Source organism: Mesoplodon bidens, assembly GCF_964165515.1.
Source record: "Mesoplodon bidens genome assembly, chromosome: 5".
Taxonomy (NCBI): domain Eukaryota; kingdom Metazoa; phylum Chordata; class Mammalia; order Artiodactyla; family Ziphiidae; genus Mesoplodon; species Mesoplodon bidens.
The window spans coordinates 53441514-53462695 of NC_138161.1; the positions used below are offsets into that span (position 1 = coordinate 53441514).

General features: G+C 36.0%; 1 protein-coding gene across 5 annotated transcripts in view; it reads right to left on the reverse strand.

Annotated features, from left to right (window-relative positions):
* CBLB (Cbl proto-oncogene B) overlaps nucleotides 1-21182 on the reverse strand; it is a 216398-nt gene that overhangs the window by 113504 nt on the left and 81712 nt on the right. For all 5 annotated transcript variants that reach the window (XM_081235627.1, XM_081235626.1, XM_081235625.1 and 2 more), the window contains one exon: nucleotides 10003-10149. In XM_081235627.1, the coding sequence (XP_081091753.1) occupies nucleotides 10003-10149 (147 nt within the window). The remainder of the gene's footprint in view (nucleotides 1-10002; nucleotides 10150-21182) is intronic.

Below are 21182 nucleotides of genomic sequence, written 5' to 3' on the forward strand. Positions count from 1 at the left end.
TAAATTAAGGCAAAAAAATATACGATTTCCAATAACTAAAGCCTCACAGGAGAAACTATATACATACTATTGTGCATAAGTAGATCCCCCAAAATTCCTTTTTATTAAGAGAAACTACTGATGACTGCAGATAAACAAGGCAAAAACAAAGCTACAAAGAAAAACAATTTCATTTCCTACTGATAATCAACATTCAGAATAAGGAAAACAGGAAGATGAAGCATTAGCAGTCTATTAATGAAAAATAAATCCTAAATATTAATTGTATGAAGTTTTATTTACTTTGCTTTTAAGTCACAAACAAGTTCTCCGCCAGCAGAACGTGTTTCTAAAGAACTGTGAAAATCTGAGATTCTACCCTATTTGCAAGCTAACAAGTTAGCCTATCACAGTTGCGTGGATGCTGGCAGAAGACAGAGTCTTTGTGGGTCAGGGCATCAAAGCCAAAGGACTTCGTTACTCACAGGAAGCAGTGGTCAGAGTATCACCATTTTCTTGAACTTGTTCCCTGAGCTCTAATTCCCACAGGGTGATTCAAAGAGAGTCAGGTGACACCTACACACACAGTGACTTTTGTAACTGGAGAGGAACGCAGGGCTTAGGGAACCCAAATATTTTATAATGGTTAGTAAGTATGCTTGTTCCTGGATATGCAGAGAAATAATATCTTTACATTACAGGGTTGTAAACAAGCATAGTCTTTGCTTCAGAAGGAGGCAAAGACTCTCTTCACCTACCAAGGTAGAAACATCCCACAGAGAAAGGAACAAACATGCTAAGGGACTAAGAACCAGGACATTTTTTATTTCAGGAGCACATTATTAAATACGTAATAAGAAAATAATTATTTCTCTGAATACAATATAAGAACTTCTGAGAATGGGAACATAAGTGGCTTAAAAACTGTTTTAATTAATTAAATCAAACTGATGAGCTGACTAGAACTAAGAGATGGGAGAAATGTGAAGTCTGCTTTTTAAAAAAAACAAGGCTCTGCACAGGAGAACTTTGTAAATGATATTTTAGAAATGCAATTTCTGGAAGTTTTAGTGATTGGCTTAATATTCCAAATTATTTAAAAAACATTAATGGTCTCAGGAAGTGGCATGAAAGTATTTTCCTCATTTGGCAGAGCAGTTAAAACAAAACAAAACAAAACAAAACAAAAACCAATTACTTCTCAAGATGGGGAAGTAAAATAAGTAGCCAAAATCTGGATACAAACAGGTTAAACTTTAGAGGACAAGGTTAGAATTTTATCTTATCATTAGGGAGCTTAGAAACTTCAAAATAAGAAAAGATATTCTCAGACTACCACCTAGATGGCTGGTTATAATGCACCACAAGTCTTGGTGGAAGGCCAGACACCTTAATCTACCTACTCAGTGTACAGCAAAAATCCAATGCACCTATTCAGGGTACACCAAAAACTCAACACATCTATTCAGTGCAACATGTGGAGCCTATTAAGACTGGTTATAAAGGAGACTTTCAGAATGTTAAAGAGAAAATACACTAAGTTATGAAAGCCTGTTGTACCACATCTGATGAAATCTTTTAAGTCTTTATCTAATTGATCTGTCAATACTATATTCTGATTCATCTCCCTCTTTCTTTAAATCTATCTTCCTTTAGCAACTATAATACCACAATCCCCAGGTTTTATGCCTACTTCCCTGGTGATGCCTCCATTCCTTAAACTTCCTCTGTGCATACATCATTCATCAGAATTCTTTAAGGATCTGTCCTCTTTGTTCTCCCTGCACATTCTCCATGGTCTACATCAATCAGTCCAATGGCTTCACACAGCTTTTAGAGATTACGAACTCAGATATCTGGAGACCATGAGTAAAGAGGCCCAGGTAAGGGCTGCAATCAATTGGAGGGGACACATCTAAACTGGGCAGCTGGCACCCAGGTCTAGCCAACTGTCGCCACGTCAGAGTTCATATCCAGTGCTGCCATCACTTCCAATTTCTCAGTGAAATTCAATACAATATTTTTGTGTAAAAATCAATAATTTTAAAAGTTACCAACTAATTTTTTAATGTAGATACTGTCTGAGGCCAAGGAAAACATTCTACGGGCTGTCAATCTGCAAACTCATAGATGTACTGTCAATCCTAAAATCTCTGTCTTTAAATTCTATATTCTTTTCCTCAAGGTTGTATATCTAATCTTCTAATAAATATCACCACATGGATTTGTCTAGACTCACAAAACTGAACATATGCCAAACTGAATTCATCTGACTGCCAAATCTCTTCTTCCTACTTTTTCTGTCTCAGTAAATGGTACCCAGTTTTTCAAATCGCAGATTGAGGCATCACATTTGGCTCATTTTTTGTACCTCATATACCTTAATAATCAAGTACAGTTAATTTTATCTTCATATAATTCTCAAATTCATGCACTTCTATTTATTTATTTGTTTATTTAATTTACTATTATCTTCACCTAGTTTTCTACAACAGCCTCCTATCTCTCTATTTCTCTCCTAATTTATCAGTTTCTAAAGTGGGAAGTGGAATGGTGGGGGGGGCAGGGCAGTCATAGACCCCAGGGGTATACAAGATGACCCTATTTAGGATGAGAAGAAAGGACTGAAATTCTACTTGCATTTTTAATTCATTTTTAAAATTTATATTATAATGTGTCCTTTATATTATATATGAGAATATACATTTTTGTATAGTAATATGTATTTTATACATATGTGGGTATGTAGATGATATACATAGATGATGTATGCTCAAAAAGTAGTTAGTAATAAGGTAGTAATAAGGAATATGATTGAACGGGTTTAGAAACCACTGCTCAAGTTCATTATCCATACTTCAGCAAGAGTAGCCCACCTATAATCCAAGTGTGACCACTTCCCTACTTAAAACCCATCATGGGCTCCCATTGTTCTCAGGGCTCCAAAGAACAGAGTTTTAAAAGTACAACTTTGCATATGGAAAAAGCAAGTCCAAATGGCCAAAAATGGACAGAGCTTTCAAAGCATAGTCCAAGAGAGAGAATAACGATTTTAAGTACTTTGGTCCTTGAGGCAGGGGAATTCCTATAGTGGGTCATAAACCACCACCCCATAGATTCCATGTTCACTAAGGAATGTTCTGGATACGATATAGCTCCACATATAATTTACCTAACAGTGATGAGAGCATTCCCATCTGCTTGACAGTAGCGTTAATCATTGTAAATTAATAAAACCACTATTCTGGATTATAGATCAGTTTGTGAGCTCAGTAAAGTATGCTCAGTCTCTAAACATATGGATCTAATGAAATCAGGTTTCAAGGCTGAGAACCAGGGCCTAATTCACGGTGATTTCACTGAAGTAAATGTCACTTACTGAGGAGTTTAACGTGAAGAAAAGAAGGAAAAAGAGAACAAGAACAACAAAAAAAAAAATGCCATTTATGGAACCTTGAAGTTACTCTGCATCTTTCTTTGGAAAGACAGCAGACACCATGAGAATTCCATCCCTGTCACAGTATTCTCCCCTGTGTACTTATTAACACATGTGCAACCCATACAAAATACCAATTCCTCCATGCAGCCTGAGTGTTCCTCTGATGGCTCTAGTAAATAATTCACTTACTGTTTGTGACATTCCTTAAGCACTTCTGTAATGAGACAGAACTGATTTTAAATATTTATCATCTTGGTATATACTGCCCTCCCCAAATTGAATACATACTGCTTAGAGGTAGAAAATTATAATTTCACATCTTATTTGCTTTTTCTGTCTTGGATCTTGTTGCAGGGAGTTGAACAAAATAGCCCTGTCATTTTATTTTCCTTATGAAATAAAGATACTTTGCTTTTTCGAAACAGGCAGTAGTAAGAGTTGACTAAATAACAGAAATATTAAATGGCAATTTTTTTAGTTCTATTTCAGTTCTTTTTTTTCTTTCTCTCTAGATCTCCTGCTGCACATTTTTCTTATAAAAGTTCTTCATTTCTATTGTGCATCCTTTAATTCAATATGACTAAGTTGCCTTTTCTTTGATTAGAGGGAAAACTGATCTAGCTAATATGCTAAAAAAAAAAAACCTATCTTACTCACTGCAAAGGTAAAGAAAGCATTGTCCTTTGTTTCTTATTAAAAGTGAAAAGAGGGCTTCCTTGGTGGTGCAGTGGTTGGGAGTCCGCCTGCCGATGCGGGGGACGCGGGTTCGTGCCCCGGTCCGGGAGGATCCCACATGCCGCGGAGCGGCTGGACCCGTGAGCCGTGGCCGCTGGGCCTGCGCGTCCGGAGCCTGTGCTCCGCGACGGGAAGGGCCACAGCAGTGAGAGGCCCGCGTACAGCAAAAAAAAAAAAAAAAAAAAAAAAAAGTGAAAAGAAAACACAGGAAACCAAAAAAGGTCCCTACCACTTCCCCAGGAAATCAAAGGTAGATGTAATGAACTGAATTTTAAACAGATCATTTTTTTTCCCCCATGGTCAGCAGGACAGTTTCTTATATTCTACCTCACTTTTACATAGGGATATACACAATTTTAGAAAACTTTTATTAACTTTTTCTGGATTTTGCTTTTAGATTTCTAGGGACCATGGAACCTCTATCATGCAAAGTTGAATATTAATGATATTATTTGTAGAATTAATAATAAATATATTCATGGGGCTTTGAGCAAGATTAAAGGTTTAAACTGGTTAATTATTCCACAACACAGAGTGCATACAAAGTGCCAGACACTGTCTTACCTGCCTGAAATGTAGATTTTAGCTCTTTTAACCTTTGCAACAACCCTACACAGTAGGGATTCTTATTACCATCCACATTTTACAGATGAAGAAACTGATGCATGAAGAAAGCATGGAGCTTGCCCAATGTCACAAAGCTAGTAAATGTTGCAGTCAGAACCTGAACACAGATGACCCGCCTGCGAGCCTGCACTAAGCATGCTGCCCCCAGAACAAGCAAGCAAGCAAACGCTGTACATGTCCCACGTGCGCACACTCATACACATGCCTCTGCTGCTCAACTCATTTGAATTAAATGAGCAACAGTTCCTGAAAGTCTCCAAATGAGACACTGTGCTGATCCACCTTGGGAAACACAAAGATTGATTAAATCAGCCTGATTTCATGGGGCTTATAGTCTAATGGAAAGATAACTAGACAAATAACTTTAAAAATCAATGAAAACTAATAAATATGGAGGACGAGTAAGAGCTTATAGGAGTTTAAGAACTAAAAGATCCAGTATAATAATAAGGGCCAGAATCAAGAGCAAGATGAACTTTGAGGGATTAGTGAGAACTTTTATACCAGAGATAAAAATCTTCAAGTGGAAGGAACAATGTGGGCAAAGACATAGAAACCTGTAGCTGTTAAGGTGTCAGGAAAGAGCCAAATAATGCCACTTGCCGGAAGAACAGGACATAAGTAAAAGAAAAGAGGACTAAAATGGTAGAAAAATACATCATGAACTCAACCAATAATTACTGAGTGTCTGTTATGTATACAGTAGCCAAAGGACTCATCTGATAGCCATTTAAAGAATAATGTTTAAACTTTGTACTGAAAATGGAGCTAATCTACGTGAAAGCATTTGACAGAGTTTGACATATAATAACTCTAATAAATGTACCTGTTTTTACTAATTCTTGGATAAAAAGTCAACAGGAGCTTTATTTTTGAGCAGGAAAGACCCATGTAATAAATACATTTGATAATATAAATATATTTAAAATACAACATAAACACAAAACATGGGGTAAAGTTGAACATGTGGGAGGGTATGTATTAGAACCTAGAAAAGAAGACTTCTGAACTAGACTTAAAGGAAGGGTGCCAAGATTCTGGGACTGTAGAAAAGAAAGAGGAGGGAAGAGGGGCATGCCAGGGAGAACTGTAGGAACTGATGATAAAAGAAAAATCAATTTGTAGATAATAAGTTATTGAAAATTTTGAGCAGACAATAGACATCATCCATCCACTCACCCATCCATCCAATTATTCATCCAGTCTGTTAACACTTATTAGAGCTCACATATTCCAAGAAACACGCCAGGCTCTGAGAAATAAAAATCAAGGAAGCTTTCTAGTCTACTGGGAAATGCAAGCATGTCAGCAGTTCACTGCAGTCTAGTGTGCGAGATGTGAGCTCAGGTACTTGGAAGAATAGAGCAGGCATGCCCACCTTAGGTTAGGGTTACTGAGGAGCTCCTCCAAAGTGGCGACACTGGGTAGGGTGTGATACTGGGTAGGGTGTGGGTAACTGGTTTCCCAAGAGGAGGGTGCAGTTTAGGGAAACAAAGACAATGAGGTGTGGAAATAAAAAGCATACTAGGAAATAAGTACAGAGTATGAGGAGGTTGTTTCTTTGAGGATGAATTGAATAGAGAGATGAAGCTAGAAAAAAAAAGTTCCTAAAGTTTGTCATATTAATGGGTTATAGACTTTAACCCAGATTCAGTAATGATGCATAGAATGCCTAGCGTTTCAGGCAAAAAAAAAAAAAAAAATTAGAATGAAGAGTTCTGCTTTTTAGAGCTCACTGGCCTCATCAAGAAAATCAATGTGGGACTTCGCTGGTGGCGCAGTGATTGAGAGACCGCCTACCGATGCAGGGGACGTGGGTTCGTGCCCCGGTCCAGGAAGATCCCACATGCCGCGGAGCGGCTGGGCCCGTGAGCCATGGTCGCTGAGCCTGCGCGTCCGGAGCCTGTGCTCCGCAACGGGAGAGGCCACAACAGAGAGAGGCCCGCGAACCGCAAAAAAAAAAAAAAAAAAAAAGGTAGGGAGACCAGACAGAAAGCTGTTGCAGTAGTCCAGGGAAGAATTTGAACTTGAACATGAAACTGAAGAACAGAACTTGAAGTAAAGTAAGGATGGGGAGAAGGTGCATATGAAGATTCAGGAGTTAGAATTGTTCTTGCTGAATTATCATTTGGTTGGAAACACGTCTAAATCTCCTCAACATCAAGAAATGCTTAGTACAAGGAGCCTAGAAACTGCTACCTGACTTGCTTATTAGAAAAATGACTGTCACCCAGAGTCTCATCACATTAATGGGTCTTTTTTTAACAGTTAGTAATACATTTTTTGAACCTCATGCTTAAAGTTTCTGGATTATAAACTTCACCCTCTAACCCAGAGTTTGGTTTGGGTCTCATCTGGCAGAATTTACTTAGACACATTCACTCAAAAATGCCACTCCTCTTTTTCATATATTTCTACTATCTCCTGGTCAACAGACTAAGAAAGCAAAAGCAGAACCCAACTATTAAAACATTTCAATAACTTCTCATAAAAATGTACCAACTACAGGACTTCCTCAAATCTAACAACTACAGAACTTCCCAACCAGTTTACCCTGGCACATGATGTGTTATTGATCCCCTAAGGCTCCAGAGAGGCAGAGCCTCTTGGCAGATGGGCTTGGATCTTGAGCAGAGGCTGGCCCTGCCATGACTTCAAAAAGGTTGAGAAGCACAGAAAGGAAGCATTAGTCACATGACACCTAAAGATTTTTTTTTTTTTTTGTCTGCTGCCTGTTCTTTAGGTCTGAATCCTAAAATTGCCTTTAGGAGTTTTATAAAGTCCTTTGAACGATAACTATTTCCCAATTTTAACTCAATACTAATATTTTTTTCTTACTGACAGTTCTTTTGGGGAAAAATATCACAATAATACTCCTTATGTTAAAACCTGCTTTATAAAAATCATAATCTGTTTGGCTGTTTTTAGAACTAACAGCTCAATGGTTCTGTTTTCGGAAACAATAATGCATTCAAGTTTAAAGGCACCGGTTCGGTCAGATGAAAGCATTCTCGTATGCCCTCAATATGTAGATAAATAACAGGAATACTTCTGTATGAGAACTCAGTTATGCAAAAATGCAAACTAGTATTAGAGTATAAGGAAGAGAAAAGAATTCAACCCTTTAAAAGGCTACATCATTCATTCGTCCATTCATTCAATAAAATACTGTGGAACTATAAGGTGAAAACCCACAGAGAATATAAAGATGGTTTCTCCAATGATCTAATAAAAGAAGCATTCATTTTGATGATTACAGAAATATGTCTGAGTTCCAGAAGGAGCTTTACCTTTGGCTCTCATCCCCAAAATAAAAATCTTAAACACAAATTAAGAAGCCTTCTCAAGTAAGCAAAGAGAGAAGACAAAGGTACAAGGGTTTAGGAGGTAGGGAGAGCATTTAATCAGCATTTCAGGAATCCCCCATTTGATTCAGTAGTGATTTCATGCACATAGCAGTTGGACAGAAATTTCAGCCCCTTAATGTCTATGGTTATAAATAAAGGGAAGTAATGATGTCTCAAATGCATAATTCTTTGTGGTTTGAGGTGCCGGCAAAACAAACTCCTCTCTTGAAAAACATGTGAGCAATCTTTTGTCAAAAGGTCCATTTTTTACTGACCTTTTGACAAGCAGGCAATTTTTAACTCACCAGAATTTTCAGTTTTCAAAAAGAAATACCGCAAGCAACTTGTCTGATAGATTTTCTTAAAATTTTAAGATAGTTTATTTTGAAGGTTACCAACTCTTTGCATTAGGCTCAGAGTGTTAATATATGAGCTGTAGCTTCAAGACATCCTCAGCTGTTACTCCCGGGATGCTGAGGTCCCTTTCTGCTTTCTACTATTCACAAATATTTAATCCGTACACTCCTGGCTGTTAGTCTAATTCAGATAAGGATGAACCTTTTCTTTTTTTAAGTCCTCATTTGTGAATGGATATAGGAGCATTACAAAGAGCTAGATTTCTGGAACACAGAATATCTTGAGTTAAAGGCAATAATAGTATTTCTTCCTGTAGTGCCTAAAAATAATTAAGAATACATTTTATTTAAGAAGTGGGAAAAAAACTTTAACATTTTTGAAGTAAAAAAATTATGCATCTAATCAAATGTGCATTGCTCTGTGTATGTCCTAATCATGTGGTAGCTACAGATAAACACAGCACATCATACAGAAAAAAAAAAAAGGGAAACCCAGCGTTACAGTTAATTCACCAGTGTCACAGGACTCAGATCACTGAAAGTGTATGCCAACATTTTACATCGTATTTCATCAGCTAATGTATAAATATAGAATTTAACTACAGGATGAAAACAATAATCTGTGTGTAAGCAATCACTCCTCCTTAATTCTTAGCTACAGTTTTGCCTACATTCAAGGACATTCTGAGGGTGTTCTCTCATCAAAGGGGACCCTTAAAAGAAACTGAAGAAACCATCTGCCGCCTGATGCTCAGTTCTTAAGCATCTTACTAAGAGATTCCTGATAAAAGTTTTGCACATTTTATTTAAGTTATGCAGACTTCAGATATTTAATTCCTATTATTTACCAAGCTCACCTGGGTTTGTGTCTGGATAGGAAATACCTAAGGAAAACATCTTTAGCTATTTTTGTGAGATGATGCAACTTTGTGATAACATTATCCTCATTTCTGTATCTTGTTTACACGTGCATACTTCCTGTGCAATGACACAGAGAAAACCGGAATGCCAGTGCTGAGGCCTTTTCCCACTTCAATTTCAGATCTTTGTCAAGCTTATACTCTACCTCCTAGTATAGAAAGCAGTCTCCAATACCTGCAGTCCTGAAGTAAGTGTTCCCCCTCTGGATTGTCAGAACAATTTATTTAGGCCAATTTTTAAAGTGTCTTTCCCTTTCTGCCTTTTATTTTCTATATGTGTTTTATGTGTACACTAAGTTATAAAAAGTTATGAGCTTCTCATGTATACTGTCTTACATACATCTGCTTCTTAGAGCTAACTATTTAACTCAATGAATGCTCACCAAATAAATAAATGTCATATAATATTTACTTGGTAACAACAAAATTATTCCGTTACTGAGGTATACTTTTGGTGGCTAAACAGAAAAAATAGCAATCAAAACACTTATCAAAAACACTGCAGTATATTCTCAAAATACTCAGGTAAAATCTACACCCTATGGAACTGGAGGCAGGTCTAAGTCATTCTTCAAACATGGATGCAAATTTGTACTTACTTGTCTCCAAAAAACTTTCTCCAGAATTCAGCAGCATCTGCTTTCGTGATACGAAAGTTATCTCCCTGGAATTGCCCATTGGGAAAGATTGCTTTGATTTCTGCCAACATGTGACTGAAGATAAGGGATAGTTTTGTAAGATTTCGTCTGTAGATACAAACAGGGAAAAATGAAGGAAAAAGTAAATATATAGGCATGTAAGATTTAATGGTTATATAATATGAAAAATGAAATTATCAACCTAGGTCAACTCAATAAAGCCCTTAAAAACAATGTTCATAAAAACTGTACATTTAAATTCCTAACAGGGATTCTATCAGTCATCCATGTATTCATTTAATATAAACATGAACAAGATGAATTACATGAGGTTTAATGGGAGAGATGGACACCTAAAAAACTCATAATCAAATATGTGTTAAACAAAAAAGACAGAGTGATTATTTCTACACGGGGAATAAGGAAAGATGGGTCATTTAAGGTGAATCTAGAAAGATAAGCAGTTGTTCAACAGATGAAAGACTTGGAGTGGAGAGGAGGAGAAGAAGGAGAGGTTAGGAATAGAACTATTTGGATAATATCTAGATTTAGCATGGCTAGAGAAGAGCAGAAAGAGAGTGGAGGAAACGGCTTGAGACAAGAGAAAGTTTGGTTGGGACATGACAAAAAGAGGCATCTGAACCAATGAACAAAGTTTTTGTCAAATACACTTGCCACTTCTATCTAAAAATCAGAGTTTCTGATAAGTCTCACATATGTGCATATTTTAGAAGCTCCCTGGGTAATTCTAATGTAGTCCATAAAAAGCTACTGCGATAAGAAATGGGAAGCCAAAATGGACTAAAAAGATTAAGGAAATGATCAAATCTCTGTTTTAGAAAGAAAGTTATGGCAGTATGAAAACAATGGTTTGGAAGGGAGGGAAACGTAAGTGTTGTCTCTATTCTAATTTCCATGTTAACTTCTGGGAATTCTGACATGATTTAGAACAGGCTTCAAACCGTGACTAATACTTTAACAGTATCATCTACATTCCTTCTTAGCTTTTCATAAGTTTACAACATTAATTATGTTAATCAGCCCAAAACTGTTAGTGCTAGATAGTAAGGAAGCAATTGAAAGATAAAATACTACAGAACTTTTCAGTTTTGAGCTGACCTTGCCTCTTTATACTCCTGCTTACTCAGAATCACCAGAACACAGCAGGCACAATCTACTATCGTTCCATTTTGAAGCTTTAACTTCTTTGTGTGTGTGTTGAGGGGTCAGGGCTAGGGCTGGGGCTGGGGAGGAGGCACTTGCATTAGCACTCAAAGTAAATACAGAGGAAAACTAAACAAAGCCATCAAATCTGCAATGCATATAACACCATACAATGTTTCAGCAGGACTTTGACACTGAAAGTTGTGTTTATTTGCCTTTTTTTTTTTACTCATGTATCTGTGTTTAATGACTCTCAAATAACAAGCAAAAAAACATATTAGGTACCAAAAAGATCACAAAACATGCACCTCTCCGTAAAGTCACTGAAAGGAAACATGTAACTTCCTATATTATATGAATACGTAATAAATAAGGAACTTGTGATAAAAAGTGGGAAAAATAGGAATGAACAGAAAGCAATAAAGCATAAAGTAATTGACATCTCAAAAAATTTCTCTCTACTGGAAAACCAAAAAGTCCCAATTTCCATAACCTTTATTATCCATGAGAAGATTTATGGGAAAGAAGGGTCAGAACTTAGGCCTTATTTTAGTGCTTGATTGGCAACAACAAACAATCTGCAAAATCATTATGGTTAGGTTATGCAAAATGTTTCATCATCTTCTTAGATTCAGCCACACTTCTGCACAACTCAGCCTACTTCCAAGGTAAAACTTCTTTAATTAGTTGAATCTTTGATCTTCTCATTTATGTCAACACATCCTCATTTAGGTGATGGTAGATTTAAGAAATCCAGTCTTAGGAAATGAAAAGTAAACTGATGAACTATATCCAAGGAAAGAATTGCGGCCAATACAAACTGCAACTGACATTTGAAATTTGAGTTTAAGGAAAAACATAAAGTCACTTTTGAAAATCTGCAATGAATTTATCTCTATAATTAGGCAAATGAGTTAATTTTCTACCAAACTTCCAATTGATACATACAGAAGAAAAAAGAAAACAAGATGGCTGTAATTAGGGAAAACCAACTGTTCCTTATTTTCTGAATTGGTTGCTCTCCATCCCCTTGTTTCTCTGTTCTTTAATCATATCCAAATGTTTTTCATTTTTATTTGTTAGATCTAAAGCCTGAAGCACAATACCAGTGATTACCCATCTTGGATTTTTGATCCACTGGCTACGTAGGCACTAAACTTTAAAACAGAAATAGTAACATTTTATCTTTATAATTTACAGTCTAGAAGCTCTAATAATCACTATATAACGAATCACTGTTAAATTATAAACTGTGTGTATAGTCCAATTTTCTTGTTCCTACAAACAGATCACCACATTTTTATTCGCCTTTTTGCATAAAGTAAGGCAATGAAAAGATCTATTTTGCCTTTAGTCTTTAAAGAAACACAAATTCAAGTTGTTAAAAACATGTGAATGCAACAGTTTTGTGTTACTTTATTTTTCACACATACCAGAACGCATATTTATATTTATTTTATATCTAATTTTTAAAAACACACACCATACATATGTAAATGATTATTTTGGAAACCCTTTACCTGAAATATCGATTTACAGAGGTTGCCATCCACACCAAGAAATGAAAAGAACTTATAGCTATAATTCTATTATCTGATGTCATTTAAATTTACTGTCATAGCAAATAGGTTTGTTTTTTATATGACTGTGTGGGAGTTTTTTGTTTACTATATTTTGCTTTACATTAAGCTTTAGTTCCGCACCCCACTCTGCACTCTTAGATACCCATTTTAAAAATAAATAACCTCCAATTGTGAAAATAAAATCCAAGGATACAGTCATCTCTAATCCTCTAGACACAGAGGGAAGAAAGGCAACAACTCCACATCTTCTTTGTAGATGAATTTTTTTCCTAGCATGATATTTTTCCATACTTTGCCAATTTTCCCTAAGCCCACCTGATTGCCACTCATCATAAGACGAAAAATGATGACTGCTTAATAAAGGATTTGAAGCATCCTAATTAAGATATGTATCTATTACTAAGTGCCCCTATCCCAGAACTAAGGAAATAAAATTTATCTACAAAGACTCAATAACCTTAAACATAACTTTAATTTACAAGAAATTTTGCAATACTTTCACTTTCAATAAAGGGATACTTTATTTTGACTAATTACTACCACATTATCTCCCATTAACCATCAAAAGCTAAGCCATTTTAAAATTTTGTTTTGTGTGAGATTTTGTTTATAAGAAATAATTTTGGAGTAAAAGCATTCTGATACACCAGGTAAGCGAAAAGTAGCTTCTAGATGTCAATACTAGGTAAACCAGTAAAGATGTTAATATATAAAGGAGCCTTGAGAAGGGGGAGGCAGAGAGGAGCAAAGAAAAAGGAGAGGGAGAAGATGAGAAGGAAAACTATCTGCATTTAAAAAAAAAAAGTGTAATGAATGCATCAGCAATGTCAAGAATATCACCTAAGAAGCAAGGTGCCTCTTTTATCCTGAATTTGATCACCTAAAACTGTCCTTCTTTAAAACAGTATGAATCAATTTCTCCAAAATTCAAGTTACATTACTGCACAGAATGTGAGGTTGGAATGATGGAGCATCACTCTTTACGAGTAAGTCTTAGTAGCTTAAGTGGCTATAGCCAACATCATTAGGAGGCTGAAGGTACACAAGATTTGATGTAGGATGACACAATCCTACCCTCAATACATTTATCACATAGTAGGGGAGAAAAAGACATGACTACATTATTATCATACAATATAGTGGGGGCGATGCACCAACGATAGCCATCTTAAGATGAGGAATTTGAAAAATGAATAAAAAATACATCAAGACTTGATTAGTAGCCTTCACTAAATGTAGGAGACACAAAGAGAATAATCTAATTAGATCGTATGGAGTCCTTGACTTTTCTCAATTCAAGAAATAGCTGTGTCATAAATCAAGGAGGAAATAAAAAGCTTTAAGTGCTGAATTAGTGAAAAACTTTAAATGACACTTCATATCAGTGAGTTCCAAAGTTTCTGCGAATGTACTTCTTCTGGTAGAAGAAATGGGAGCCCATTTTTTATCCAAAAACTATTAATAATTCAATTTTTACATTTAAAAGCTAGAACATGTGCTTCTTAATCTTTACAAGGTGGAACAAATTCAACATAAAGAGAAAGGCAGGACACAAAGAATATAAACAGTGGCACTGAAAATGAGACTCACGTCCAGTTAAAGAGCAATTACCGTTCACTCTATTTCTGATGTAGTGCCTTCCAAGATGGGTTTAGGGTGTTACTTCACACTGTTTTTGACCTTGGGAACATTTTGATTCCTAAGAAAGTGAGGATACTAGGCTGATGCAAGCCTTGCCTTTCATTTCCCCCTCTTGGGAATTGAGACTATTATTAAGATGACTCCTGGGAGTCTCAAATAAAACTGATCTTATCCATTCTCTTGCCTACGTGCTTTAAAGTTTCCCATACATCTAAGGGGAATACGAGGCAGATATTTTTTTCAACTGAAGTATAGTTGATTTACAATATTCTGTTAGTTTCTGGTGTACAGCAAAGTGATTCAGTTATACATATATATATACACATTCTTTTTCATACTCTTTTCCATTATGGTTTATGACAGGATATTGAATCTAGTTCCCTGTGCTATATATACAGTAGGACCTTGTTGTTCATCTATTTTATATATAGTAGCTTGTATATGCTAATCCCAAACTCTAGTTTATCCCTCCCCAACCCCCTTTCCCTTTTGGTAACCGTAAGTTTGTTTTCTATGTCTGTGAGTCTGTTTCTGTTTTGTAAATAAGTTCATTTGTGCCATATTTTAGATTCCACATATAAGTGATATCGCACGGCATTTGTCTTTCTCTGACTTACTTCACTTAGTATGATAATTTGTAGGTCCATCCATGCTGCTGCAAATAGCACTGTTTCATTCTTTTTTATGGCTGAGTAGTATTCCATGGTGTATGTATACCAGATCTTCTTTATCCCTTCATCTGTTGATGGACATTCAGGTTGCTTCCATGTCTTGGCTATTGTAAATAGTGTTGCAATGAACACTGGGGTGCATGTATCTTTTCGAATTATGGTTTTCTCGGGATATATGCCCAGGAGTGGGATTGCTGGGTCATATGGCAACTCTATTTTTAGTTTTATAAGGAACCTCCATACTATTTTCCATAGTGACTGCACCAATTTACAAGGAATACGAAGCAGATCTTAAAAGTCCAAATCCCAGTGAAGACTCAGAGTCTACCCCAAGTCATAAGAGAAGTAAAGTGTGAACAGAAACGTTCTAACCTGAGACACAGGCAGCAGGACAATTTTTTAAGCTGCTCCATGTTACTCCATTGAACTGCTCACTTTAAAAGAATTTAGCAAACTATGTCAGTCCAAAAGCTGCACTGAAATAGGTAACCGAGGAAGCTCTTTTTCCTTTCTTAAAGGACAAATCATCCACCACTAACAAGGCTAGGGAGACCAAGTGCAAAATTGTGGCTGGGAAAGATGAACCCTGGGCATCCTTTGATTTCTGCAGTATACTCTCAAACGTGTTGCCCACAACGGTCTATTAAGAGCAACAGGCCATCTTACAAAATAAGAATGATGCACTCAGGGTAGATAAATTTGCTTTCTAAAATAAACAGTTTTGAATGGACAATTTACAAATGCCTTACCTAAACACAACTAAAACATGAAATATTCCTATCACATTCAAATGTAATATCCTTTGACAGGTTCCCAGAAGATATTCAAAAGATACTCTGCCTAATTCTTCAACTGTTGTGTATTAAAGAGATTGGCCCTGAAATTTGATAGTACATATTGGGTTCATATCCTTACTCTGCTGGTAGTCTTGAACAAGTTACTAAACCTCTCTCTCTGAATCAGTTTTCTCATCTCTAAAAGTTTTAAATAGAAATGCCTGTCTCACTAAGTTGTTGTGAGGAGTAAATAAGATATGAAGGTAAGAGCCTAACACAACTAATTTTGAAAACTCTCAATAAATATGAGTTATTATTAACTGTACCTGCCACCTCTGTTTAAAAGTATAAATATCCTAGTAGTCTTTCTTCGTTTCCCCATATAATACTATTGTTACTTAAACGGATGGCCATCTTAAGGCCATCATTCTCACCTTATTATCATCAACTGTCATGGTGGCCTCTTATAATTCCACAGCAAACAATGGGCGAATATTTGATTAATCCATTCATTTATTCTGCATATCTTGACTGAATGTCTACTAGACTATGTCTAGGTAGGTACTGATGATACAAAGGTGAAGATGACACAATCCTACTCTTGATGAATTTAAGGGGCTTAGGGATTGCCAAAGGTATAGAACAACATAGTGGGAATAAAACTGAGATAGAAGCAGAACAAAGGTGGTAATCAGTGAGAGAGACAGAGGAGTCTACAATTTGGGGGGTGATGGATGCAGTTCTGACCAGAATATGGCCCTGCAATGGGTAGGAACAGTACAGTGAAGATGAATTAGGCGAGGAATTAGAAAACTCCAAGGGTGAATGGGGTCCTTCATGTGGATTTTGAAAGTTCCTATGATTACGACAGCAGTTTGGATGAAGAAAAGGACTACAATAAGCCTTATCTCAGTACATTCAATAAAACTTCCCAAATAATCTTTTTAAATGTTAGCTATTTAAACTTTGCAGCAATGCAGAGTAGGATTATCCCTTTGATGATTTCAACAAATAATTTTATATGAAAAATTTATTATGAGAAACTACAACAGTATGATATGATCACTCGTACTTTCATCTGGTTTAAAAGTTTAACAATATCTACTTCAATAAAGAAAACACTTTTGTCTTTAGTGTTGGACTTCTTTTGATTTTTAAACCTAATCTGTAACAAGTATCCTTTTATAAAATAAACCTTAAAAATGTAGACCAGTCTATTACTTGAGAGAGAAAAGAAAAAACGATTCCTGCATTCCTATTTATGATAAATTATCAATACAATAAAAATTTTGTGAACCATGTGGAAAGTTGCCATTGCAATGATTCAAATAGAAGCAGTCAGAAGTAATCATAGTAGAACTTTATTTTCTTTGAATTTCTTTGATAGGTTCTTTTTCAAAAGAAAAAGAAACACTGGAAGTTTAAACTATACTTTTATGACCTTGGGGTACTTTGATAAAAGAAGAGTCTCATCATCAAATAGACAAACTTGACCTAGATTCATTTTTGTTCTTTGCAATTCCCAGTAGATCGCCCTAAGAAAAATTACAGTGAAGTAGCAATCTGAATTATGTCAATTAAGTCAGTACTTATTGCTTCTAATGAAAATTCTTAATTATTTTTACTTGCTACATTCCCTAGTCCACTATTTTTATTTTTTGTCACATTTACACTTCAGAGATAGCTTCTACTTCTACTCGTTAGAATGTAGTTCAAATTTTTCCTACAATATTTCCTTCGAGGATTTCTCCTGTCCATGGGACCAAGCTACCTTGCACCATTTCTCACACAAATTCTCTGTTCTCTCCTCGAGCATTTGAATGGCCTCTTCCTGACCTCTCCTGCTCTTAACCTCGGGTTAAGCCATATCTTCCTCCTTACTGGTTCAAAGTTCCAATGTCTCAGCCTGTTGAACTTTCACCTGCACCAGTTTTATGTCAAAGTACAGCCACGGTATCTTTTCCATCCCCCTTCCCGGATGTCATCTATCAGGCTACTAAATGCCACCACTTCACATTACCTGCCGCGGCAGGAAGTTCTCTCTGAAGAGTACCACAGTTATTGTATAAACATATTGCACTTCACCTCAATCAGAGCAAAAGTCTTTGTTGGGGAAGAAAAAGTCTTATTATACCTGTAACAGCTTCTTACACATAATAGATACCCAATAAATGTTAATGTCAATGACCATGAAAATATTTAAAGAATAAACACATAAGAATTTCCTGACCCGAACAGTGCTAATGAACAGATCGATAGGAGCAGTACATAAAAACAGTTTACAGAAACACTACATAGTGAGGCATCAACTTTCCAAACTTTGATGAAAAAGAATTTTACCAAAAGCTGCTTTAAGAGAGAAGTAAAAATCTAGTGTTTGACTCTAAGAAAAACCAAAAATCTTTGCTCTGTGAGTTGTAGTATCTTTTCTCTCCCTATCTTTTTTTTCTTTGTTAACTGCAAAATATAACAACAGCAATGAAAGGAAATTAATGCTGTATGCCCCATGTGAAATTTCCAGAATCTCAGTAAACTGAACACATTTGTCATACTTTCTGAGGAAGCATAAACATAGTTTCCATCACATTACCTGTTCCCTGACAGTTACTTCCTCCTTTTGACTCTAGAAATTTTCCTCATTGATACCTTTGTCCCACTTCAACCCTGCTCCCCAGGAATGGAACAAGTGAAAAACAAATGAACCACAGAGCAAAGAGATAGCTCATCTCTCTGGTGCTCATGTTCTGCATTACTGACAAGAAAACTAAAATCATGACATTTATTCCACCTCTTCCCTGGGGTTAAAATTACTTTATTCAAACGGTTGAAGCAAATATAAAAATAAACATAATTTGGCCAAGCAATTCTCATTTATTTTTGGTATAATTGACATAGGTACCACATTATAACATAGTGTGTGTGTGTGTGTGTATGCATGCACACACACAAACGTGCTCAATAAAAGTGTGAAGTGAACAAGGCAAGACAATAAATAGTATGCCCAGGACTGTCTTAGTTCTATTAAAAAGCTAAATATCACACTACAGACAAATAGAAAACAAATATAGGATATACACAAAAAGACATAAGCAGTAGTAATCTCTGGATAGTTTATAAATGGTTTTTCTATTGTTTTCTTTAAATATTCCTATTTTCAAAAATATTATTGACAAGCCATCAAACTGACCTTCTCAGGCAAACCTGCAATGTGCCTGAAGGAGAGAAAGTGACTATATTTCCACACCCACTGCAACAGCCCATCCTCTGACAGGCCCCAGTGGCACCCAGGTTCCCAAGCTTGGCTTTCAAGTCCAGAAGGCATTTCTGGTGCAGTCACCCCAAACCTTTTACTTGACCACTGAGTCCCAATTTTCTACAAAGTATTAGCCCTTCCACCATAGAACATTCACCGATGGCACATAGTATAATTTCACTTTTTTAGGATATAAAGCAGGGAATACAAAGGTCAAAGAGTCCAGTAACTGATAAACTGAATGAGGAATCATCTCATTCTGTGCACACCTCATTATCCTTAAAGCTAGTTGGTGACATTATCTCCTACCATTACAATAATCTCCTTAAAAAAAAAAAAAAAACACACAACTCAATTGAATTATTTTTAGGAACAAGAGAGTCCCTGATCGTTATTATGGATAAATTAGCACATCACATATATTCTTTGTCATACAACAGCATAAAAGAAATGTATAGTGACACATGACCAGAGTAACCCACATTTTCCCTTCAGCATACCAGATACAGATATGACATATGATAATGGTTCAAGATAAGTGGGCTAATTTAGATGTCTGCAGCCTCAGAAAGAAATGTTAAGTTTTTTTAAGCAGTAAAGACTGACTTACTTTTCTTTCAAAATTGGGATTTTTTTTCTTTCAAAATGAAAAAAAGGTGAAATAATCATAAGAAAACATGGCTGTAATAGTTGTTAGCAGCACAGTTTCCCTGGACCACTAGAAACTTCTTAAACTTTCTGAATGTAGCAACAACAGGTATATTTTTTAAATTTGAAACAAGGTCTAAGATTTTCTTAAACTGGCTAAAGTTAAACTGGATGTAGCTTATTCTGTAGCCGAGTGGTGGCGGCAGGACCTTGTAGACAATTGGTTTCTACATTTCCCAAATCAAGCCTCATGAAGGAAGTACTGGGATATGGTGGAGGAAAGCATGGCACTGGGAGCACAGGGGTCTAGACACAGTTCTGCCTGTCTCATTACTCCATGATAAGAAAAGAGCCAAAAGCTTCTCTTATCCAAAGTCTTGTCCTCTATAAAATGAGGAGACTGTGGGTACATAATTTGAGGTCCCATAACATTCCATGAGGCTGTCATCACTTTTATTTCTGGCTGGTAGGAGGTGACTAGACAGCTCAGGCACTAAAAAGCCCATATGCTTTAGGGAAAAATTATGAATCCATTTCACAACCTAAAAATCAATACGAAGTACAAGGTGCTATAAAATAATTTCAGTGTACAGACTTTCCTCAATATACCTCAATCTGAGACTGCAGAAATCCTAAAGTCAGGACAGAAAAATCTAACACTGAAAATTGAAATTATAGTAAGTATAAACATTCATTAGTATATTTGGAAGCCTTAATTTTTATTTTGTTTATTACCATATAGGCATCTCTGACTTTTTCTTTCCTTTTCAACAAAGGAAAATCCCTGAATAACACTGTCTTTCAAATCAAAACCACAAAGCAGCAGAAATAACAAAACAATAATAAAAGGCAACTTAAAAACTCTGTTTTTCATGTTAATGAAAAGTAAACACCAGAACATATGAAAAACAGACTACTGAAGCAAAGTATGCTCAGTGGGAAATTTATGGTTTAAAAAGTTGATTTTATTCATTTGTCCTTGGTAAGGAAATGTGCTAACAGTAAGCATAGGACATTATCACGTCTAAGAATTTTAACTCTCATCTCAACTGAGAGTTTAGAAATATCTTAATTTAGGGAGACTGTAATGTTTACCACATGATGGCTGATCAATAACATGAATCAAATCCCTTTACTATTTTAGTCTGATTGCAAATGAAATAAGCCGCACATCAATAATACCACCCTTAGACACTGGCTTTGGAGTAGAAAGACAAACATATCTAATCTGCCCACACCCTGAAGGCCAAATATTTCAAGTTAAAACTCCAGCTCTAGAGTCAAATTAATCTAAACTTGAGCTTAAACCACTTAGTAACTGAATGACTTTGGGTACTAAGTTACCCTCTAAGCCGTAGTTCCCTCATCACCAAAACATGAATTACTACAGTACTTAAAGAATTCG